This window comes from Gadus chalcogrammus, chromosome 14 (genome assembly GCF_026213295.1).
Source record: "Gadus chalcogrammus isolate NIFS_2021 chromosome 14, NIFS_Gcha_1.0, whole genome shotgun sequence".
Taxonomy (NCBI): domain Eukaryota; kingdom Metazoa; phylum Chordata; class Actinopteri; order Gadiformes; family Gadidae; genus Gadus; species Gadus chalcogrammus.
The window spans coordinates 20,291,090-20,315,412 of record NC_079425.1 but is presented as its reverse complement, the minus strand read 5'-3'; the positions used below and the strand labels follow the sequence as shown (position 1 = coordinate 20,315,412).

The following is a 24,323-nucleotide window of genomic DNA, read 5'->3' as shown; positions in this document are numbered from 1 at the left end:
TTATTGTCAATTAAGTGGAATTTATGTCAACCCCACCATTATTGCTTCTGCACACATCCATTTCTAATGCCACCCTCCCACATCCGCACACATGTACACAGTACACACATTTATGTACTAACATATAAAGGAGAATTCAGCCTTGCCCCTTTGTACAGCTTTGAGACTGTTATGTTATAACCACTAATTCTGATATATATGTGTATGTGTCATTATATTCAAGTTTGTTTTTGCAGTTTGCAAAACAGAGAGAATGCTGAGTGCCTCGTATTTACTCACTTTAATTTGTCTAAACTTAATTTGAACCCCCTTCTCCTCTTCCCCCACCCCCCACACCCATACCCTAACAACACCCCCTATCCCTCAGAGTTACCTTCAATATGAGAAAAGGTGTGCCTACTCTCACCATTCCCTGAAATGGCATGCACTGTTTTCTCTCTCTCTCTCTCTCTCTCTCTCTCTCTCTCTCTCTCTCTCTCTCTCTCTCTCTCTCTCTCTCTCTCTCTCTCTCTCTCTCTCTCTCTCTCTCTCTCTCTCTCTCTCTCTCTCTCTCTCTCTCTCTCTCTCTCTCCCCCAAGTCCCCCCTTTTTAGAACAGAGGAAAAAGGGAAAATGGGGTTTCTACAGTGTCACATCCCGACACTCTGGGCCGGATGAGATTTTTTCAGCATGTTTGTTTAGCCTGCTCAATCTGGTGTCAGTTTGTGAGTTTGGCCTTGTGTCTCTCTATCCAGCAACACAAGCTACATGAGACATGGAGAGCCGTGTAAAATAAACGCTAGCTTTTAACTCTCAGTGGATACTGAAATGTCCAGAGTTTATGAATGATATACAATTAAACTCTCTGCTACTGTATGTTTTATACTTCGCACCCGGTGGCATCATCATGTTGTGACATCATTGCATGCCCAAGCATGCTCTTTCTTACTCTTTGGTTTATGAGGTTGTTTCGAAGTTAATGTCGAGAAAATAATGAAATGTTTGAAATTATTATGCGATTGGTGTGGTTATTATTGCGGTCACACAAACTCACATATTTCAAATTAACAGAAGTCAATATCCCTATTTTGCTAATAGAATGATCACATTAATAATGACATCACCTCAATAACAATACAACGATTATAATATATAATAATAATACTATTATAATAATTAACAAAAACAATACATAAGAAACACACTACAATACATCCCTGATATGCTTCAGAAGTAGTGATCAAAGAATGTACCTTATGACCTTCATTTTTACATTTTTGTACACATCCCATAATATATTAATGATGACTGGATTAGCATTGTTCAGTGGAATAAAGAAGACAGCTGGACATAAACAGGCAGCATTATATTTTTATATGCACTACGATGGGCTGACATAAAGCAAGTTTGTTCATATTATTGGCTGCTGATGCTGTTTTCCATTAAACACGCGAGAATGGTCATGCTGTTTTTGTTTTGAAGAGATGTTCTCAAACACCATTCACTTCACTATTCTGTTCTCACACATAAACCATCCATCTTCTAAGATCTCCCCGACCTCACATTCTAGATAGGAGGGCAATAAAGACGTTTGGTAATAGCCACCTGAGGCCCAGTTATAGATCATAAATTGTCATTTTATTGGGCATATCAATTTATGTGGGTCATACTGTCTTTTTTTTCCTCATAATTGATAGGCCAACATCGTTTCTCTACAAATACAATTTTGATCTAACTGAAAAATAAGGCAATCATCAAATAAACTTATATCATAGAGGCATGACCCAAAATGAAGGAAAATAAAACACGTTTTTGCAGCTCAAGGGGATATTATATACAACATTAACGACCAATTATTTGGTCATTTTATATGCTCGGGTGTTTTCGGTGATTTTGTAAATGTGTCATTATGATAATGGCGGAGGGGGGGGGGTATTTGACATTCGCGTACATAGCGCACTCTTCAGGCTGTTAAGCAGACTGCTTTTGAATTAAACAGTATTAACAGTTATTCATTACGATACACTTTGAAAGACTCGGGTGCCACTGCCGATCTAAAGTTGGTCTAAAAAGCTCCCCAAATGCAGTGGATAAAAATCACCCTTCCCCGGTGCATGTGCGCGTGCACGTAAAAGTGTGCACGCCCGTATCTCTGATCAAACATAATCACTATAATCATACACTTTGACGATTTTTTCTAAATTAATACTTTGCAGTATATCAGTGTCCCAAACTTCGGATTTCGACATTTGGTTACCAAGTATAAAACTGTAGCGGACTGCGTGGCGGTTTCCGGTGTCCGTTTGAGGATGGCGTTTGGGTCCAATCGCATCTCTGCCATCGCTAATCTTCGAGGGCCAAAGAATCTCGAAGGTTGCCGACTCCCGTGTTGAGAAGGGATCAAAATCCACACCTAGTCTCTCTATGTAAGTAAATACGTTGCATTGTTATGCCGTAGCCACGAGTTATATGTTTACAAACGTGATATGCTTGGCAACAGGAGGGGGATGGTCCCTGCAGCCCTGGAAGGCCTACATACGGCTTTTATAGCCAGACCATTAATTGCGGCCCACCGTCTTGTAAAACGACATTCGGAATCCTCGCTAACTTCCTTGATTGTGTCAGCCTCCACTGGGCTTCTTCCCGCCTGCATGATATGCGTGCTTAGGAGGTTTATAGACTATTCTTTCGCTGTGTCTTTTGCATTGTATGGACTTGATTCGACAGTTGTCCAGTGGATGGAAATGGCTTGCCAGCTCCACCAGCTAAGCTAGCTAACCCATGTAGCCACATAGCGCTGTCTATCATCTGGAGGGTTTCGGCTATGAAACGCCCCGTATTAGAAAATTACAGTTTAACATTATATTTCCTTTCCTTTTTCGCACAACTATGCATTAAACTGTGTGGAAAGTGTACGCGGTTCATCGTGCAGTAATTCGGGAATGTATATACATCAGAATTTGGGCGAAGTTGCCGTCAGTAAATACATTTTTCAAGCTTAAGCATAAACATTCAGTTGATCTCTTCTGCATAACGTAATTACCGGTTTTAACATTTTCGAGGAAGCATTCCACCGGTCTGCACACCGGCTCGAATATTTACGACAGCGACAACAGTGTATACTGATGACTACCGTTACAATAATTAACAGAAAAAATACGTGTTGGGCCTGTTTTGGAATGACTCCTTTTATAGCAATATACAGCATTCATATTTGCACATTGAAAAGCCCCAAACTATACGTCCATACATATCTTATCGTTAACCAAACATCACTATGCTAGTCGTTGTTCCCACCCATAAAAATGCCCGGCCACTCTCTAAAGAGTATTCCTATATCATGCATATGCCATGTATGCATTTAAAATAACCTGCTCTAAATCGCCAATGAATAACTTCCAAAATGCAACATTTTATATTGACTTTTTTTTTTTTATCTTTCCTCCAGGCTACAACACATATTTTAAGGGACGTTTGTAATCCGGGATATAACAATCAATTCCTGACAATCATAACATTGCATCCTCCGATAGAACGACAGAACCTGAGTGGAAGCTGAATCCTTACATGCGTAGTGGAAGGATGACGGAGGCGTGGCAGCAACAGCAGCATGCAGTGGCTCCACCCTCCGTGGTGCACACCCTTCCCCAGTCTTCAGACAACCCTCTGGGCTGTGCTGTTTATGGAGTAGTCCTGCAGCCAGACTCGTCCCTACAGCAGCCTCAGCATAGCCAGCATGGGCAGCAGCACGCCGTGCCAGCCCAGCAGCCCTCCTTACAGGTGGGGGGCGAGAGAGGGCACAAGTGTGGCGCCTGCGGCCATGATATCTCTCACCTGGCCAACCCACATGAGCACCAGTGCATGGTGAGCCAAGACAGGTCCTTCCAGTGCACTCAGTGTATGAAGATTTTCAGCCAGGCGACAGATCTGCTGGAGCACCAGTGTGTACAGGTGGAACAGAAGCCGTTTGTGTGTGGTGTGTGCAAGATGGGCTTCTCCCTGCTCACCTCTCTGGCACAGCACCACAACTCTCATGGCAACGGCAACAATCCAATGAAATGTTCAATCTGTGAGAAGACCTACCGTCCGGGCTCTGGGAACGTCACGCCTACCTCCTCTGCTGCAAACCCTCAGCAGCCCTCAACTGGGGAGACGTCCGCCAGCGGCGCGGCCATCAGCGCCTCGTCCCCCCCAGCGTTTGAGGCCTCTGCACCTGACCGGCCCTACAAGTGCTCGGTGTGCCACAAGGCGTTTCGGCATCTGTCTGAGCTGACCCGTCACGAAAGGGTGCACACCGGCGAGAAGCCGTACAAATGTGACACGTGTGATAAAAGTTTCAGCCAGTCGTCTCACCTGGCCCACCACCAGCGCACCCACAGCTCTGAGCGGCCGTACAAGTGTGCCGTCTGCGAGAAGAGCTTCAAGCACCGCTCGCACCTCGTGCGCCACATGTACGCCCATTCTGGCGAGCACCTGTTCAAGTGCAACTTGTGCGAGATGCACTTTAAGGAGTCGTCGGAGCTCCTGCACCACCAGTGCCAGCCCATAGGCGAGAGGCCCTTCCGCTGTGGCTCATGTGGTAAGAGTTTCAAGCGCCCCTCCGACCTGCGGCAGCACGAGCGCACACACTCCGAGGAGCGCCCCTTCCAGTGCGAGGAGTGCCAGATGAGCTTCAAGCAGCAGTACGCCCTGGTGCGCCACCGGCGCACTCACAAGAACCCCGCCGACCGCCCCTTCAAGTGCAACCTGTGCGACAAGGGCTTCCTGCAGCCCTCCCACCTGCTCTACCACCAGCAGGTCCACGGCATGGAGAGTCTATTTAAGTGTGCGTCCTGCCAGAAGTCTTTCAGCCAATCGGGAGAGCTGCTGAGGCACAAGTGTGGTGGGGAGGTGGAGAAGCCGTACAAGTGCGACGTGTGCGGCAAGGGCTACAAGAAGAACTCCACGCTGCAGCGGCACCAGAATTCCCACTGTACCGAGAAGCCCCTGAAGTGCTCCCTGTGCGACCGGCGCTTTGTCTCGTCCTCCGAGTTCGTCCAGCACCGCTGCGACCCCACCCGCGAGAAGCCCCTGAAGTGCCCCGACTGCGAGAAGCGCTTCAAGTACTCGTCGGAGCTGCAGCGCCACCGCCGCGTCCACACCGGCGAGAAACCCTTCAAGTGCGCCAGCTGTGACAAGAGCTTCAAGCAGCGCGAGCACCTGGCCAAGCACCAGAGCGTGCACTCGCGGGAGACCCAGTTCAAATGTGTGTGGTGCGGCGAGCGCTTTGTCGACCTGACGGCCCTGCAGGAGCACACGGTGCAGCACACGGCCGAGGGGGATAGCTTTCCCGCTCCTCCCTGCATCCCATGATGATTCCAAGACGTGAGGCGCTGCGTCCGGGCCCCTCGGTTACGATGTGCAGTGTTACCCTTGAGGCGCAGTGGGCTTTCGTCTGCCACCACATTCATAGTCTTTCATATAACCTGCACCTGTTTTTTGAATTTAGTATTTATTGTAACATTTTAATGTTTAAAGATTAGGTCCGTCCCACAGTTAAAATAAGAAAAAAAATGCCACAAGCCCTAGATCCACGGGGAATATTATTGACATCATAGCCCTCCCCAGTCATTAGGAAGTCATGAAGGACTTAAAAGTAGTTTAAAAAGGCATGTAATGTTGAATGAGAGAACATCATATTTTGTTTGCAGTAAAGTGTGGGACCTTATGTGCTTGCATGTGATTGTATGTTTTGTGATTGGTGATTTCTTAATGAAGTAAAAAAAAAATCATTTTAGACTAGTAGGCAATTCCTGCCCATGTAAAAATGTTAGAATTTCATGTGCCTTTTTATCAATTTTATTTGTATTCAATTACTTTACACTCGCTTCTGCTACAGCCAAAAACAACCCTTAAACATTAATACAGTGACTGGCTTGCTTAACTATCCTTTCACGTAGACCTAGATATTACCATTTGTTTGTGCATGAATATTTATCATACTTTTAACATAACTGCTGTATTATATTTAAAAAAAAAGTTTCCTTCTATAAAGAATCCCTAGAAAGAAAAAAAAATCATGAAACTGTATAGCCTGTGTCTTATCTGTGTTGATGCATCTTTGTATTAAAATAAATGGCACCTACGTAACTAATCCATACGTATCATGCCATACCAACACCTGCCATGTGCAATAGACCATGCATAATGTAATATTTATGACTACTGTCTACTCTTTGTTTCAATATATTATAGATTGTGTGTATAAGCTCATGTAAACATTGAAACATGTATAGTGATTGTGTTACCTGCTTTTCTAGCCACTATGTACAAGCTTGCTGTATTTTGCAAGCATATTGGAGATACAAGTCCAAACGAGTTATCACAAGAGGTTACGATTATTTGCAAAAGGCTATGTTGGCAGACTTGCTACATTAGTTACTGTGTGGTAGAAGCCACTTTTATTTTTAAAAACTGATCATGTTAAGTATATTCTCACAAGTCCACACTGTCCCTTGGCTAGCACATTACAAATTACTTTATTCTCAGTTGCCTAAAAATTGTGGGTTTGTGTCTTTTACTGAGGATGAAGTCTAAGTTTGTATCATAGTTCATTCTGTGCATTTCCAGATTAAATTAAATCTTTTCTTGCACTGATAATAATTCCAAGTGATTGACAACAGGAATGAAGATGATGAGGAATGAAAACAATAGTTTCAGTGCAGATGCTCCAACTTTTTTTCTGGTGGGAGAAGAGCAGTGACGCATTAGAGCTTTCAGTGATATATAATCAATATACATTATCTTCACTGTATACAGACAGCAATTAAAATAAACCACAGTATCAAAACGAACCAAGATGTCAAATTGTTTTCATCCGTATGAGCACTATATGTTGACTTGGATTGCCATAGCCCTTGCTCGCTCAGTGGTTAATTAGGTCGCCTATCTAACTGCGAGCCTAACTATAGGAGACAAACCAAGCAGGCGCAGGAAGGCGTACCATTGGTTTGGTAGGCTGCTAGAGCAGTTACACTGGGGAAATATGAATTTGCTTTTAAAACTGTTGTCGGATACAACACATTCATGTTGGGTGGAAGAATGTGTTTTTTTGTAAATAAAAAAGATGAACGTTCAATTTTATTTTATGCAGGCGACAAAATCAATTCAGGTCAGTCAATCCCTGTTCCAGCTATTACTTCCGGGTGATGTTTACCGCAACAGAGGCAATCATCACTTATTATGGATCTAGATATAACGTTTCATTTGTATTTTATAATCTCCGATCACTAATGAAGATTAATGTACTCATGTTATTTTTTTACATGTACCGTTAATAACTTGGCATACAGTTGGACGACGACAGAGGATAGTAAACTACGCATTACTGGAGCACTACGGGGCGAGCTAGCAGCAGCATAGCATTGAGCTAAGCTACATATCGGGTGGACTTCCTCTCCTCTCGACCATTTCTACAGCGAGGTAGTAGTGTTAGCGTGCTAGTAACACCCTCGGATATATGGATCCCAAATGACATATTTGCTTTAGATTTCATTTCACCAGTTTTTTTTCTCCTGTTCAAAAGTGTGCCGGATTAAAGGGTTACGGGGGACCATGAATGAATGCGTCCCCTTAGGTTTCTATTGGTTATTGAGCTAACGCGAGCTAAGTTAGCCTAACTGTTAACGTTAACGAGCGGCTGCTGCTGCCAAAATCGATCGCCGTTGGCTGGGTGGTGGATTCATTTTGTTAAGTCGGGTCTAATATGCGGTACTTTGGGAACAATTCTGTTACAATTTGGCAATTATAGAAGCCCTTATTTGCATTTCTCTTGTCTACCTCAACCCATTTCTTCTCTCCCAGTCTCCTCTAAACTGGCGGTCCACCATCACATACTGCCTAACAGGCTGATAAGGGGGCTCCGACATTCATTCATCATAGCATTGTTTATACGCACTGCAAGTTCTTCTGACCGATACGTTTTGGCTACAGACGTATGTCAGAAAGGGGCGAAACCATCCCATACCAATGCTAAGTTCTACACAGAGGTCATAACGCCAAACATCCCTGTAAGTCTGTGCACTTCTTTCCAACCCGTCGCCAAGAAGACTGTAGTGGAAGGTAAACCACCTCGACATCGAGCGCCCAAGCTCGCAATGCCCGGTTCCACGGCCAGCAGCAAAGCTCGGGTGTACACCGATGTCAACACTCAGAAGAGCAGGGAATACTGGGATTACGATGCACATGTGCCAAGTTGGAGGTATTGAAACGTTCCCTAAGTGCCATATTTCTGAAGATATTTTAATCTGGATAACAAAGTATTGCCCTCCTTGTATTGGCTTTCTAATCATCCAAACATTGAGAGATGCTATACAAGTGCCAATCTGTCCAAATACCTTAAGCGCCCAAAGTTGACATCCTGGTTTGAGTGTTAATGAGACTATTTCACCTTTCATTCCAGCAATCAAGACAATTATCAGCTGGTGCGCAAATTGGGTCGAGGGAAGTACAGTGAAGTTTTTGAGGCCATCAATGTGAGCAACAATGAAAAAGTTGTAGTCAAAATCCTCAAGGTGAGTTTGACATAAACGTATTATATCAAAACGTAGTTGCTTGTATATTTCAGGAACATTACATGTAATCATATTGCTGTAAATAGTTGAATGTGAAAAGTATTTGGCAGATTTGAATCTCAAAATGAACATGGATCTCTTCTACAGCCTGTCAAGAAAAAGAAGATTAAACGTGAAATCAAAATCCTTGAAAATTTGCGTGGGGGAACCAACATCATTCGCCTGGTGGATACAGTCAAGGATCCTGTGGTGAGTCAGGAGCTGCAAAGTGCTTTTGCGGCATTTGCTTATGACCGCGCGGGGATGTGACAACAACGCCAGCTCCATCTGCTAGTTTTATTTCTTACCTTTTCTAAGTCTAAGAATTCTGCCGTCTTCTCTTTTGCAGTCCCGAACGCCAGCGCTTGTGTTTGAGTTCATCAATAACACAGACTTTAAGGTACTTTAAAACCGCTAGATTTCCCGCCCATATAACACACTGATCTCCATGATTGGTAACACGCATGACCTTAATGTTGTTTAGGATCAATTCAAAGCATTAGAGATGCAGGTCCTCCTTCCTATCATGTTACTAATATAGCCTACAATTTTCCAACACTTCAATATGATATTATAGGAGCTTTACCAGAAGTTGACAGACTTTGACATCCGTTTCTACATGTACGAACTTCTCAAGGTATGTGCATGTGAAATCCCTGGAATTTAAAATTGCATTTGAGCCTTTTAAAACCCGATTGGAGGGTTGGTCGGTAAACGCCTTACAACACATAATGGTAAATCATGGGTGTCAAAGTATGTGTTTTGTTCTCTGCAAGGCACTGGACTACTGCCACAGTATGGGCATCATGCACAGGGACGTAAAGCCCCACAACGTGATGATCGACCACCAGCTGAGGAAGGTACTTGCTGCAGACGCTCAGCCCCTTCCCTTTGAATGAATCATTAAATGATGAGTTCACTATGTTGCACCAAAGGGCCCATCCCCATCCCTGTGCTGATCTAGCTGGGCTACAATGGAAGAGTCTTTTGAGCGTTTGAAAAGATAAAAACATTTGTTTTGGTTGAACATGTTTCATGTTGTATTGATGCATGTCCCTGTATGTCATCCTGAAATAATGTTTGCAAACTGAGCATTGGCTAAAAATGTATTGGCTTGGATAGTCAAATTTCTTTAGTCCATTTATTTGGTTACAAAGCCATAGCTCACATTAGCCAGCTGACTAACAGTCTATTTGCATCGGTTTCAGAGCAGTAATTAAGATGTTGTAGCATTTTAAGGACAATGGATTGTTTAGATGTTTACATGTAACTCCATTGACATCACATAGTTTCATGCTGTTGGTCTGGAAAGTTATATTTTGCCTATAATGGGTTCCATGTCCATTGTACTGGTAATAATATGATCTGGTCCACAGCTGATTTGTATTGTCATCTTATGAGGACATATCAATCTTAAGTAGACCATTTACGACAAACAGAAATATAGAGATCGATCTGGGTTGATGGAAGTTCATGCCAGTGTTGTTACAAGAAGATTCCCAAGTGATCTGTCCCACACGGTTAACAGCTTTGATGTTCAGATAGCATTGTTAAGTACCTTGATTGAGTTTTTCTTGTGGCTTAGTAGTTAGGTCAATTTTCTCTAAATACGTCCCACATACCCGACGGTCAACTAAGCAACGTTGATAAATGTGTAGGGGTGATCACTCCCTTTTAGGCAAGGAGAACGGTAGCCGATGGAAAGTGGTGCCTGAGCTGCATCTACAGCTTGGGACTGGCCAGAATTATTATTTGCCTCTCTGATAGATAAAGGTGGCTGAGTTATTCTACTACCTAACTAGTCAAATCCAACGTACGTCAGGAATGCAGTTAAGCAGTTTTTCAAGCAGCACTGTGCCAGCCCAACAGCGTGCCTTTTGGAGTGGATACGTACAGATGTTTCAGGGTAGTGCTAAGTTTATGAAAGAATGGTTTCAATTTGAACATGGCTACTCATTCATTGCTCGTTTTGTGACCATGAACATACTGAGTTATCAATACACCCTGAACTTCCCATTTGGATTTTTCTTTTCCTTTTTCCTTTAAAGCTCTTTGATTCTTGCCCATGTCACTACTGAAGCCTTTGTGAAATAATGGTGGACCGTCCTCAGTACTCTAAGTCTTTTGTAATGAATGTTACATCCTGTGTCCCAGCTGCGTCTTATAGACTGGGGACTGGCAGAGTTCTACCATCCTGCTCAGGAATACAACGTCAGGGTGGCGTCACGCTATTTTAAAGGGCCCGAGCTGCTAGTGGACTATCAGGTATGAAGCCATACTTATTATCTGCAAAAATATACGCTTCAGTTAAAGCAGCAAGCTGTAGCACCAGGGCTCCCATTTTTATTGTTTAGGTCAGACAATACATTGTCTGTAAATACCTAATTTGGACTAATTTATGTATTTCTTTCTTTGGACCCTTTTAGATGTATGACTATAGTTTGGATATGTGGAGTCTAGGCTGTATGCTGGCAAGCATGATCTTCTTGAAAGAACCTTTCTTTCATGGCCAGGACAACTACGATCAGGTATTTAGTCCAGAGAGCCAACGATATGATGCTCCTCTTGCACTGTTCCAGATTCTGAGATTTAGTGTTTCACCACGCTTCGAAAGGTCAAGGAAACCAAAGCAGCCCCTGGGAGTTTAAAAATGTATTGTTTGGAAGGGCTTTATTGTTCATAAAATCATAAAAAATAAACTTTCAAACATACTATGCTTTGATGGTAAATAAATGCCTTCAAAATGTATTGTCGATAATCAAATTTTAATCTATGCCATAGTCTTCAGTATCACTAGGACATATATTGTAAAATCTGTCAATAATGGCACAATCGTTTTTTTTTGGTATAATGTCTTACGATTAATGTACAATTACATTTCAAGTTTATATGTTTTTCTAGTTTGCATAATTCGTTTTTTTTTCCTGAACCAGCTGGTCCGCATTGCCAAGGTGCTGGGGACAGATGAGCTCTTTGGTTACTTGCACAAGTATCACATAGAACTTGACACGCGCTTCAAAGACCTGCTTGGCCAGTAAGTTTAAACAATCCTTTAACAATGCCTGAGATATGTTTGAAAGAAACAAATGGGTGCACTTTCCCCAACATAGCATTCATGTCATGACACTACTGAATCTAAGTCATATAGTCGGGAATCAGCTTTCGGATATTTATAATGCCTTCATTTACTTCAACATCAAACGAAAGGATGAAAGAGTTGACTGCCTTCCGTTCAAGAGTTGTCGACTAACATGATGAAAGCAGTAGTTTCCATGTCGGTCCTTACTCCCTCTATGCGTCACCAAAGTCTCATGTAGGTCCTTTGGACTTTAAAGGTGACATATTATATGAGTGAGTGTGATTAGCCATTACATGCCGTTTTGAAAATCGGCCTCTTCTGACATCACTAGTGGGCGTGTCCACCTAGATGTGTGCTGGATAGATCAGTCTACCAGCCTACCCAGTGGACTGTGTAGCAAACGTTGCTCCTCTATCCGTCATACATCTAGGTGGAAACGTACACCTGTGAGGCTGATTTTCAACGGCTTATAAGGTTTAGTCACACTCACATCTGGTGGTATAATATGTCAACTTTTTAAGGTGTGACAGCTAAAAGTGCTTTACAGCTGTGTGCTTAAGTAAAACAGAGTTTTCTGTCATTTCAAATGACACGACAGAAACACTTAGGCTGTGGCGGCCAGGGATTTATCGTTTGAATTTCAAAATGAATGTTGACGTTTCCTTGGAGTCTCTCACTGTGTGACATGCCCCCTTTTGCCCCCCCCCTCCCAGGCAGACAAAGAAGCGCTGGGAGCAGTTTGTCCAGACGGAGAACCAGCACCTGGTGAGCCCAGAGGCTCTGGACCTGCTGGACAAGCTGCTGCGCTACGACCACCAGCAGAGGCTGACCGCCGCAGAGGCCATGCAGCACCCCTACTTCTGTGAGTAGCACCCGTGGTTCTGTTGGTTGCACTCTTACTTCGGTTGGTAGCAGCCTTACTTCAGTTGGTAGCAGCCTTACTTCAGTTGGTAGCAGCCTTGGTTTAGTTGGTAGCAGCCTTGGTTCAGTTGGTAGCAGCCTTGGTTTAGTTGGTAGCAGCCTTGGTTTAGTTGGTAGCAGCCTTGGTTCAGTTGGTAGCAGCCTTGGTTCAGTTGGTAGCAGCCTTGGTTCAGTTGGTAGCACCAATACTGTTGTTGTTTGCACCCTTAAGGCTTAGTTATGGTTCCATGTCAATGCAACGCAAGAGGGTACACGGACCCATTACGTCCTTGCGGACCCTCCTTGCATCCACAGCAAAGGGCCTGACATGCGCCTCCCATTGCGCCCGTCCCACTCCCCTTGTGTCACGGCAACACAGCAGCAAGGGCTGTGATTCACTAAAACACTAAAACCCGCCGCAGAACCAAAACAGGTTCACGACTGAGTCGAAGTGTCTGCGTGGTCGTTGCGTCAACGTGGAACAATAACGTCAATGCCTAACTTCTGTTGGTAGCACCCTTTCTTCTGTTGGTAGCACCCTTTCTTCTGTTAGTAGTAGTGATCAACCGATATACCTGCTGGCCGATATCATCGGCTGATATTTGCGTTTTTTTACTTGTATCGGCCGTTGAACGGTCTGTAAATCATGCAGAAGAAAAAAGGTTTGCAGGGTTCTAAAACGGCGAAACGGGCGATCGCGTCAAATGACGCGTCAAATCACGTAGGAAGGTTCTTGAACATTCTAGACTATGAAACCTGTTAAAACACTCAGTTTACTAGCTAAATTCGATTAAACAATTCAATACAATACAAATATAAAGTAAAAACAAGTGTTATCTAGCGATCCGTTATCTGTATTATGTTTCAAGAACCCTCCTACGTCATTTGACGCGATCGCCCGTTTCGCGGGCAAAACATTTGTCATTTGACGCGATCGACCGTTTTGCGGGCAAATTTTTTGATTGTTTCGATTAAACAATTAAATACAATACAAATATAAAGTAAAAACAAGTGTTATCGCTATCTATCATAATACAGATAGCGATCCGCTATCTGTTTTATGTTATTTCGTCGTTTGGAAACATGTTTTCTGCATCGCGTCGTCTGTTGCCGGGCAGGTTGTCAGGATGTAGACAAACGATGACGTAGGCCGGTACAATTTTCGCCCCCAGTACAATTTTAACGTGACAGCGGCACCAAGCACACTGGATAGCACACATTGGATAACACTATGACCAATCAGAAGAATACAAGGGGTGACGTATTCAGACCAGTGGAGCTAACCCATAGATAAGACTCTGTATCCGGTCGGTAAAACAGCAACGTTTTTGGCCCGCCTATATTGATACATCGATGATATTAATTAATGTTCTGGGCCAGGGGTGGCCCAGAATATACACAAGTATATTAGCTCATTCCCAGAGTGACTCGCTGAGCAATTTCAAATTGTGCTCTCGCGAGAACTCTTGATTTCCAGCGTAATATCGGCTCCAAATATAGGCTCAAGAAAGTCGGTATTGGCGTATCGGTTATCGGCTAAGGCTGATGAAAAAAAAATTGGTATCGGCACTAAGAAATCCATATCGGTCGATCCCTAGTTGGTAGCACCCTTTCTTCTGTTGGCAGCACCCTGTTGTCTGTTGGTAGCACCCTTTCTTCTGTTGGTAGCACCCTGTTGTCTGTTGGCAGCACCCTGTTGTCTGTTGGTAGCACCCTGTTGTCTGTTGGTAGCACCCTGTTGTCTGTTGGTAGCACCCTGTTGTCTGTTGGTAGCACCCTGTTGTCTGTTGGTAGCACCCTGTTGTCTGTTGGTAGCACCCTTTCTTCTGTTGGCAGCACCCTGTTGTCTGTTGGTAGCACCCTGTTGTCTGTTGGTAGCACCCTGTTGTCTGTTGGTAGCACCCTGTTGTCTGTTGGTAGCACCCTTTCTTCTGTTGGTAGCACCCTGTTGTCTGTTGGCAGCACCCTGTTGTCTGTTGGCAGCACCCTGTTGTCTGTTGGTAGCACCCTGTTGTCTGTTGGTAGCACCCTGTTGTCTGTTGGTAGCACCCTTTCTTCTGTTGGCAGCACCCTGTTGTCTGTTGGTAGCACCCTGTTGTCTGTTGGCAGCACCCTTTCTTCTGTTGGTAGCACCCTTAAGTTACGAGAAACCTTACTTCTGTTGGTAGCAGCCGTACTTATATAAGCACCACCCTTACCTCTGTTAGCAACTCCCTGGAGATGTTAACACTACCGGTCTCTTGTTTCCGTAGATCCAGTGCTGAAGGAACAAGCAAATGCTAATACGGACGGCACAAAGGCAATAAGTGGCTCGAATGCGACATGATGAGCAGAAAGGAGGTACTGTTCACACTAGATGTTCCAAACACAACTAAAAAAAGGATACCATAAAATGGATGAAAATAAATGCAACAGTATTATCTGAGCTATACTCGAATTGTAGTATACCTCTAATAAATCAAAATGTATATTGCACACAGTTTCGGATGAAAAGGTTTTGAAATTCGGGGTTGGGAAAAAAAACACGTTTTTATTCTGTTGCTATCGGATCACAGAAAAATAACATGGTACTCTCTCAATTCTTAAATTGGGTTACTCTATCTGCATGGGCCAACACAACATATTTTATTAAACATTCATAGAAAAAGACACGCAAAAGCCATGTATGTCATCAGAAGGGGCCAAAACCTCAATAAAGTCTGGACTCCCTTAGGATTCGAGACCATGAGGAAACGATAAGTCTGCATTAAAAAGCTTTGACAATGCTCATCAATCTCTCGGATAGTTAAGCTTTGCAGAAATGGATCCATGCAGAAGAGCAACTTTACATTTCTGCTAAAGATGGTTCTACAGGCTACTTTATCAGAAGATGTACTCAATCCATCACTCTTCTGACTTTTATTGGTCGATAGCTTTTTGTTAAGTCGTGCTTTTTGTTCAGTCAGCTTTTTGTTAAGTTCCTGTTTATATAAAATTTAGAAAGGGCATACTTTGCACTTTTGACACTTTAAACCTGGTACAATATTTTGCAGGGTTCTGCATCATCTTTTACTGATTCTATTAATCTCTTATCATTCTCTATGCTGCTAGAAATGATTGCGATGCATTACTGACATACATTGTACATATAATGTATCTTCAAAGATAATGTTGCACGTGGTGCAAAATGGCCTAAAGGGAATTAATTCCAGGCAATAATGGCCATAATTGTTATAATAATAATAATAATAATAATGGTCTAATTTAGTTTTGTTGTCCCTCTACAATCTTATTTCAGAGAGAACCTTTGTTACCTCAACGTGACCTTTTTGTGGCAGAAACCTCTGCCTCCACAACAGCCATACTGGAGCAAGATGTCAATTTGCAACACACACAAAACACATGGATAAAACTCTTAAACCCCCTGACAAAACCAGGGCATCGATGCTGTTTGGTCCCTGCCACAAATGCATCAGATATGCGCTTTGAGGTGCCCCCTACTCCACCCTACCCCCCCCCCCCCCCCCCCCCCCCCCCCCCCACCGCCCAAAATACCCCTTCTCCAGTACCCAAACCCCGTTTTTAAAATGAGCAAAGTTGTTGGACTGTTGACCGATGTTGGTTCTGTATCAAACCAGTGTTGTACTGTAGGCTGTGTGTGCGTGTGTGTGTGTTCGTCATTTTGACGCTGTGGTGACCTGAGATTGAGTTCCAGGTATATAGCACTGAGTGGCATGGAGGCTCTTTTCTGCTATGGATAGAATATATGCTATATTGAAAGAGAATAAACCATTTTTATTTAAATTCAAGATGCTGCGGTTGTTGTTAATGACTGGACTAATCGCTTGGAATGACTTGGATGAACTTCATTGTATATAGCTGTAGTTGCGGAGGAATCCTTGAAAGGTAACGCTACATTACTTGTGCTTAACCTTAAGCATGTGTGGCACGGTTAATACAGCTTTGACCAAATGCTTGGGCTCTAGCTTACACAAATGCTTGTGTAAGCTAGATCCTGAATACATTTCTTATGAAAAGAAATTCACAATATTGTAGATCTCAGGGGTCATTTTGTTTTTCCAAAAACTGTACATAGATATGTTATGTCAGGGAAACACATTATTTTTTCAATCTTTTATTTTTATTAAGACTAAATGAAAAGTGTTAGGTTGTTAATGACACCAGATTCACAGTTTATTTTTTGAAAGAAATGCATTTGGAATACATGGCTTCCAGAACAAACGGTGCATCATATGTGCAATACGAATGGGCGCATTTGTTAAGGTCGAACTGGGCTTAGTTATGTCTTTCTAAATTGAGGTCACCTCAATTCGACTTTGGTGAATACAAATTTGTATCTGCTTACCAATATAGGGTTTCCTTGTAAACAAAGCAGAATTCTCTAGTGCAAATATTGGAAATCGATAACAGGAATGGCTTTCACATTTGAAAGTAAATTTGTATGCAAAATTGAATCATTTTTAATAATAAGTTGGCTGAGTTTTTTTTCTTAGTCATGTGCCAACGCATACAAACTAGAAGACTGAACACCTCTAGGCCCACGCCACCAAAACAAATGCATTGACATACAATAATGTATAATAAATGATAAACACTTCAAAAAAGCCGCCTTCTAATACAAATACTGGCTACAGCAGATGAGTTTTACACCCATCAAAGGCACGCCCACCGCACCCTGCGTTCCTCTCCCTGTGTATCAGGGCACAGGCAAGAATGAGGCTGAAACGCACATAGGACGAATGAGGCTAAGCTATGGTGATTAGCCGCCTAGCGCTGCAAGTGGTATTAGGCTAGAGTTCATTTAAGAAGCCTTCGTGGCTCGGAGACAAACAAGTTTGGTTGCAGCGCAAGGGAAGCCTGAACGGGTGCATCACAATACAGTAGCATCGATACGAAAGACCACCAAGGACCCTTAGAAGACCTGATCATGGTATTGGTAACTCTCAAAGCTTTAAGAAAATAAGCCCAGGGATAGTTTTCTAAGACACTGAGTCCACTGGCACTTCTTGTTTTAGAGATTCTGGGTCTCAGTTGACCACCTGAAACTGATGGATCCTTGGTGCCCTTTTTTGCAAATTCAAACACCCTAAGGCATAAAAAAACGGTTCTTGACTAAAAGGTCCGGTATAAAGCTAATACCATTGACATTCAATCCTTTTCTTAGTAAAACACAAATGAATATAAAAAAATAATAATTGCATAAATAATGATATGCTAATGAATGCAAAAAAAAAGAACATTACAAGACACAATAGTATTATTGTGCTGTATAGGCGTTACATATATTAATACTGTGTGGATGAAAAGTACATATATAGTGGAAGAGTATTGAGGTAATTTCATAGGGAGTGTCAAGGCGGGAGTGGACGGGCACTTGTAAAATACTTATATGCAAAAAGGAAAAGGGAGACACTGACATGCATAAGACACATGATAATCATTTGAAATGTAGATAGAGGTGATTTGTGTATATGCCCCGTGGTTCGTACAATTCAAGTTTTTTTTTTTTTTCTTTTTCAAGGCGCCCATACAAGCATTGGTTAAATACGATAACGATATTTCCGTTGGATATCAAAATCTACTCCCAATACAATTGGATACCTTCCTTTTAAAAAAAACAAAACAGACCTTTGTACGGCTGCAGGTGAGCCACTTAGCTCAGGTGTTGCAGGGGGGAGAGTGAAGGGGTGTGTGTGTGTGTGTGCGTGCGTGTATGTAGGGGAAAGATTGAAGGTGTGTGCGTTGCAGGGGGGAGAGTGAAGGTGTGTGTTGGTGCGTGTGTGTGTATCTTTGTGTGTGGAGGGGGGAGAGTGAGGTGAGTGTGTGTGTGTGTGTGTGTGTGTGTGTGTGTGTGTGTGTGTGTGTGTGCTGCAGGCAGGGGAAGAGTGAAGGTGTCTGTGTGTGTAGCAGGGCGTTCAGGGTAGGAGCTGTTGCAGCTCCTCGTCGTCCAGCTCGTTCGCGGCCACGATGTTGTCCAGGTGCTGCAGGTATCGTTCCGGGTCCTGCATGAAGTGTGGGATCCTGGTCCTACGAAGCACGGCCAAGGGTCGCAGCCTGTCCACGTCCTCGAAGGACACCTGGTGCGGCCATCATCATCATCATCATCATCATCATCATCATCACCATCGTCATCGTCATGACATGGTAGATGGACTGCATTTATATAGTGCTTTTATTCAAAGCGCTTTACAATACTGCCTGACATTCATACACACATTCACACATCGACGGCGGAGTCAACCATGCAAAGGGACAGCCAGCTCGTCGGGAGCAGTTAGGGTGAGGTGTCTTGCTCAGGGACACCTCGACACTCAGCCAACCCGCCCTACCTCCTGCGCTACCCTGACGCCTCGTGCCCACTACCTCCGTCCGTTGACTGATCCCCATTGACTTTGAATGGGGACGGACGCGCAATGCATTGTGGATCCGTCCGTTCCGTTGGAGCCTTCGGCTCCGTCAAAAAGTTGACATTTTTTAAACTTTTTAGGCATTGACGGATCCGTCATCCAATCAGATCGCGTATGCAAATTTAAGCTCTGTGACGCGACTCGGGCTCTGACGATTGTGGAAAGCGGGTCATCTTGCATCGGAAGAAGCGGGAAGAACCTGGCGAAGCGATTTGATTGGCTGACGGATGCCTCTGCAAAGACTACTCCCCCATCAGTCAGCCACGCCTTCCCACGTCCGTTGACTGACGGTGTAGTGGGCACGAAGCGTAACGCCTTGTTCACACTACATGCGTCCGTCGACGGATGGGGGATCTTTGACGTATCCATGTGTTTTTCCGGGTTGTATTACAATGGCAATTTCATTGGACAGTGTCCTTGCATATATTTGCATAACGCAGTCTGATTGGCCGAAGGATTCGGCGCTGCCTGAAAAGTTACAACTTTTTGACTCAGGCCATGGAGCCGACAGAACGGATGGACCCACAATCCATTTCGCGAGTGTCCCATGCAAAGTCAATGAGATCCGTCGACGGACGCATGTAGTGTGAACAAGGCGTACACTTTATGATCGGTTGACACGAGACTCACCTTGCCTAAGGAGGTTAACATTTTGAAGTCGATGGTCCGGCGGTGTCGAAGAATCCTGAGGATCCCGTCCAGGTAGACCTGGTCTTTGCTGAAACACCCTAACGAATGGCCATGATGCATAAGTCAGTTATTAACTCAATATTTATGGTTAATACACGGCTCTTCTTAATGCTGTAGAATGCTCCCTTCACTTGAATGGGCTTCCCAACGTCAATTACTTTTGCCTAATTGACCGTTGCTAAGCATTATTGACCTCTGTCAAGTAAAGTGGATTTTTTGCCTCTGATTCACGTCTTTCGTATCACGGTAACTTATCAACCCAAATGTATTTGGTTGCTAATCGACGTCAACGTCTTTGGAAAACTATTTGGCTGCGGATCAACACCAAGAATGGTAACAAATAAATTCTAAAAAGACACACTGTGTGAAGTTATTCTTTCATTTTGGCAAGTAGCGTATAATAGGCCGGATAATGTATAGAACGCCGGTCATTATTCCAGACCTGTTTGTGCGTGCGTGCGTGCGTGCGTGCGTGTGTGTCACCTGGCTGCGACGTGTCCATCTGTCCCCTCTTGGCACGCAGGCAGTACTCCCAGCGCACGGCCGGGTCCTGGACGAAGCGGGCGATGTGGCCGAAGAGCTGGCTGAAGCTCATGGAGGCGGCGTGGTACACGGTGTAGTAGAGCAGGGCCGCGCGCCACAGGTAGGGCTGCTTCCTCAGCAGCACGCTGTGCAGGCTGGCCAGGCCCTCCTCCGTGGGGTTGGCCGGCTTCAGGCCGAACTGCTTCCTGCCCACCGCCGTGCTCCACGGCTGCAGGTTGTTGTTCACCCCGCGCAGGTAGTGGGTGCCTTTGACAGGAGAACGGAGCGTGCGACATGACGAGAGGAATAAACTCAGAGATTAGTTCAGGCACGAATCGGTAGCCTCATAGCAGGACGGCCTAAAGACTGGTTCAATGTCGACGCAACGCAAGGGGGTTTACGGACCCGTTACGTCCGTGCGGACCCTCCTTGCGTCAAACGCAAGGGCCTGACGTGCGCCTCCCAAAATTGTGAACCTTGCGTCGAGGTGATGCAGCAGCAAGGGGCTGTGATTGGTCCGCTCACTAAAACCCGATGCAGAACCAAAACAGGTTCAAGACTGCGTCAAAGCGTCTGCGTGGTCATTGCGTTGCGTAGAGGTGGAACCATAAATTAGCCTTTAGTCATATTTGGGCAAAATGTATCTATCTCACTCTGTTCTGCGAACGCTGCTGATTCACTGTGCCTCATTGGCTTGATCCTAAGCCAATCAGAGTGCTTTTCACATTCCATGATCACAATCTGCCTCAGTTTTCTATTTGATTTAGGCATTTTTGACGCTAAATAAAAGATGAACCTTAAAATAGGACAAAATACAAAATATAAATACAGCCTGTTTGCCGTGAACTCTCGGCCGACTCATGTCGTTTCCAGGGCCAGGTCGAAGCCCCTGAGGTTTATTTATTTTATAAAGATTTATTTTTGCCTTTTTATGCTTTGTTATAGAGGGAGATAGAGAGGAAGGTATGGGAGATAGAGGGGAGGACATGCAGCCAAGGACCACGGGTGGGAGTCGGACCCAGGTCGCTGCGATCAGGACTGGACCTATAGGCTACGCGCTTGACCCGATGAGCTCCTGGGGTTCGCCCATCCAATGGAAGCGCACCTATCTCGTGCCTCAGCATGCCCTCCAGCCAGTGCTGTCGCGCGCCTCCCAGGTTGATGGTCAGCGTGGGTCGACATCTCTCCACCATCATCACGGCCTGAGAGAGGAGCTCCTCAGACAGGCACACCACCACCTGGGGAGCACATCCTTCACCGTCATACATCTCCGGGTGGAGCTCTCTGCAATGGATTCTTCCTGGTGTTTGTGGCGTCATTTCAAACATGTCTTTAACACTTTATTGGGATACGGAGGGTCTTGGAGCCTCATGGGAAAGCACTTTAGAAATAAACTGTTGTTATACGTGTATTATCGTGTAACAATTAATAGGACATCCTTCCATAGATGGATGGAATTATTCAGGCTTTGTTTCCTTGGATTATACCCAATTCATAAATGTATTATAAGTAGATAGATAAGTAGATGATCATTATGTATTATTATATATATCACTATGGATGATAACACCATTCGTGATAATGGTACGGAAGAGTGATAATGAATGGAAGCTGTAGTAATGACTATTTTATACCTGTCTGATTCCCAAACTTCCCACACAGGGCTCACCTCTCCTACGCAGTGCTCCTTCTGCAGATATTTGCGCACGGCCGCCCACACTCGACTCTTGGGTAGGACGCTGCCACCCGTCACCTCCTCAAAGTTCTCATAGGACTCGAACTTCCGGAGAACACATTCCATGATTCCGACTGCCTGAGAGAGAGAGAGGGGGAGAGGGAGGGGAGAGGGGGAAAGGGAGGGGAGAGAGGGAAAGGGAGGGGAGAGAGAGAGAGAGAGAGAGAGAGAGAGAGAGAGAGAGAGAGAGAGAGAGAGAGAGAGAGAGAGAGAGAGAGAGAGAGAGAGAGAGAGAGAGAGAGAGAGAGAGAGAGAGAGAGAGAGAGAGAGAGAGAGAGAGAGAGAGAGAGAGAGAGACCAGGTTTCAGGTGTCACAGTGTCTTTCCACAAATTCCTCAAAATAGGAGGGGAGATGGCTCCCTACCTGCTGCAGAAAGAGTCCGGACCCTTCCTTGTATTTCTCCAGCACGCTGCTTGGCTCGGGCTGGGAGTACTCAAACTGAGGCTCGTACTTATAGTCCGCCTGGAAGAAGGCCTGCCTCTCCTGCTCCAGGTTGAGGGGCCGGAGGGCCACCAGCAGGCAGGGCCTGGGCCCCGAGGCCAGCGGGCCCCCGCCACTCAGGGGCCCCTTGGGGATGTGTGGCAGGGAGGTGGCGGGCCGCATGCGTCCCGTGCTAGCCCGGAGTCCCAGGGATTTGTTGACGGAGCAGGAGCTCTCGCTGCGCCGCATCCACCCGCCAGGGTTCAGGCTGGGGCTGGTGAGGCTCCGCGTGGGGGGCGCCGGCGGGACCGGCCCGCTGCGCCAGGGGGGCTGGACGGCCCGTCGGTCAGCCGTCGCCGTCTCCAGGGACCCTCGAATGCGCTGGGGCGGCGGCGCCGTCATGTCCAGGCTGAGGGGCCGTCGGAGCAGGGGTCTGGGGCTGGACCGGCCCCTGCTGGGCTTCTTCTCTGCCGTTCGGAGCTGGGGATCATCCAAGGCTTCATTAGGTGCCAGGAGTCCATTGGTGGATGCTGCCTCGTTCCTGGTGAGGCTACTCTTGTTGGCGCCCTTGGCGTGCGATCTGCCGGTGACTTTAGGTTGATCCGTTCTCTGCCCTGATCCCGACAGGTCCACGGTGCTCTGGCGTCTGCCGACATTATCCCCTGAAGCCTGATCCATACAGCCCTCGCCAGGGTTTAAGACAGCAAGACCGGCAGCCCGAGGTACAGCCCCAACGCTACAAGAAACACAACGTGGAGGAATATCTTTTTTTTTTGTGCATTCTTTTTGTTCATTTGTCTTCATGGTTTGTTGCAGTCAGGGTGATCTTTACACTTACCGTAACTCTTTAAACAAGATTAGCTTAAAGAAAGACTCTTAATCAGTGCCATATCGGATTAGGTCCTTGTAAGGAATTTTAACCTCATTTGTAAACATTTTCCAATCTAAAATGTTGGCGTTTACAGGTCCAGCATAACCAACATTGTTTTTAAGCCGACAACCTTAAAATCAAAACAACCCACTGTATTTACACTTACGACATGCAAACGTGCAGACACCGGAGCAGTAATTCAAAGGAAAACAGTTGTAGCATAAACCGTCCACCATATGGAAAGTGGGTTCGGCTCGGAACCAACTGCTTTTATTCTTAAATCCCACTGAGCTTGTGAAAACAAGAATAGAATAAACCGATTTGTTTTTACCTTGTAGCGTATTCTGGGGCTTAAGCACACAACTGTTAAGTCAATTTTTTCTTTCATTCACTGCGAATTGTATTCCATAGTCAGAGGTAAAGGATCCCCGGTGTAATAGTGTCTTATGTGTGTTGATAGCGGATTTGGGCCTGGGGACCTGGACCGGTGAGGAAGCGAGGATCGCGTTGGAAGAAATGACGTGTGTGGGGCGGGGACCGTCCCGCCGTGCTTCACTTGCACAGCGTACTGACGTAGCGCCGAGGCAATGGCGGGTAGTTCAAAAATCATTTCTATAACTAACAACATATTTGATTGGCTAGAAAGATAGGAGAAAAAGTACTGATTGTCCTTGTCTAGGAGACATGATAGGCCCATTCAACCATAGACATCTATAAGATGTCTATGCATTCAACCGTTCACAATAATTCAATGGAAGTAACGTAAATCCTAAAAATAGACGCAGTAGCCTACTGCTGCAATTTTCTTGCGTCCATTTTATATCAAAAATTGTATTTGATAATTAAACAATGTAAAAACACTTCTGATAAAGAACCATATACATTTCAACAGTGTGGCATGTCTGTACTGTGTGTCGGTTTGTTCATGCATTGACCATTAGATCTTAAGCCTACAACACGGTCAGCAGGGCCCAAGAGCAGAGAAGAATGACAGTTTGCTTCAGCCATACGTTTAAGAAATCAAACAGAGATAAAATAGACGATACAGAAATTCCTGTTTCATAGAACTTCAAATAACAACCTGATGCATATTTAAGGGCTACTAAAAAATAGATAGTAGCACACATGA

The 24,323-nt window shown here is 44.8% G+C and overlaps 3 protein-coding genes across 4 annotated transcripts; 2 read left to right on the top strand and 1 right to left on the bottom strand.

Annotated features, from left to right (window-relative positions):
• Positions 1-2,123: 2,123 nt before the first annotated feature.
• On the top strand, positions 2,124-5,586 carry LOC130403245 (zinc finger protein 319). The gene is made up of 2 exons (XM_056607506.1): positions 2,124-2,404; positions 3,427-5,586. Exon 2 carries the CDS (start codon positions 3,546-3,548, stop codon positions 5,328-5,330), a length of 1,785 nt encoding a protein of 594 aa, XP_056463481.1. The 5' UTR covers positions 2,124-2,404; positions 3,427-3,545; the 3' UTR covers positions 5,331-5,586.
• Positions 5,587-7,133: 1,547 nt separating this feature from the next.
• Positions 7,134-18,190, top strand: LOC130403247 (casein kinase II subunit alpha'-like). 2 transcript variants are annotated; one of them, XM_056607508.1, is made up of 14 exons: positions 7,134-7,183; positions 7,310-7,439; positions 8,063-8,217; positions 8,419-8,530; positions 8,678-8,779; positions 8,919-8,969; positions 9,147-9,206; positions 9,346-9,429; positions 10,724-10,834; positions 10,996-11,097; positions 11,503-11,603; positions 12,362-12,510; positions 14,801-14,888; positions 15,826-18,190. In XM_056607508.1, the coding sequence occupies exons 3-13, from the start codon at positions 8,114-8,116 to the stop codon at positions 14,872-14,874; spliced, it is 1,050 nt and encodes a 349-aa protein (XP_056463483.1). In that variant the 5' UTR covers positions 7,134-7,183; positions 7,310-7,439; positions 8,063-8,113; the 3' UTR covers positions 14,875-14,888; positions 15,826-18,190. The 2 variants fall into 2 exon arrangements, with proteins under 2 accessions (XP_056463483.1, XP_056463482.1); XM_056607507.1 differs by having other exon boundaries at positions 7,145-7,439; positions 8,066-8,217; positions 15,826-16,036.
• Positions 18,191-18,433: 243 nt separating this feature from the next.
• kiaa0895l lies at positions 18,434-23,702 on the bottom strand. The gene is made up of 7 exons (XM_056608693.1): positions 23,526-23,702; positions 22,267-23,059; positions 21,837-21,980; positions 21,273-21,405; positions 20,129-20,434; positions 19,586-19,683; positions 18,434-18,625 (listed from the first exon to the last, which is right to left on the bottom strand). The coding sequence occupies exons 2-7, from the start codon at positions 22,999-23,001 to the stop codon at positions 18,464-18,466; spliced, it is 1,578 nt and encodes a 525-aa protein (XP_056464668.1). The 5' UTR covers positions 23,002-23,059; positions 23,526-23,702; the 3' UTR covers positions 18,434-18,463.
• Between the last annotated feature and the right edge of the window lie 621 nt (positions 23,703-24,323).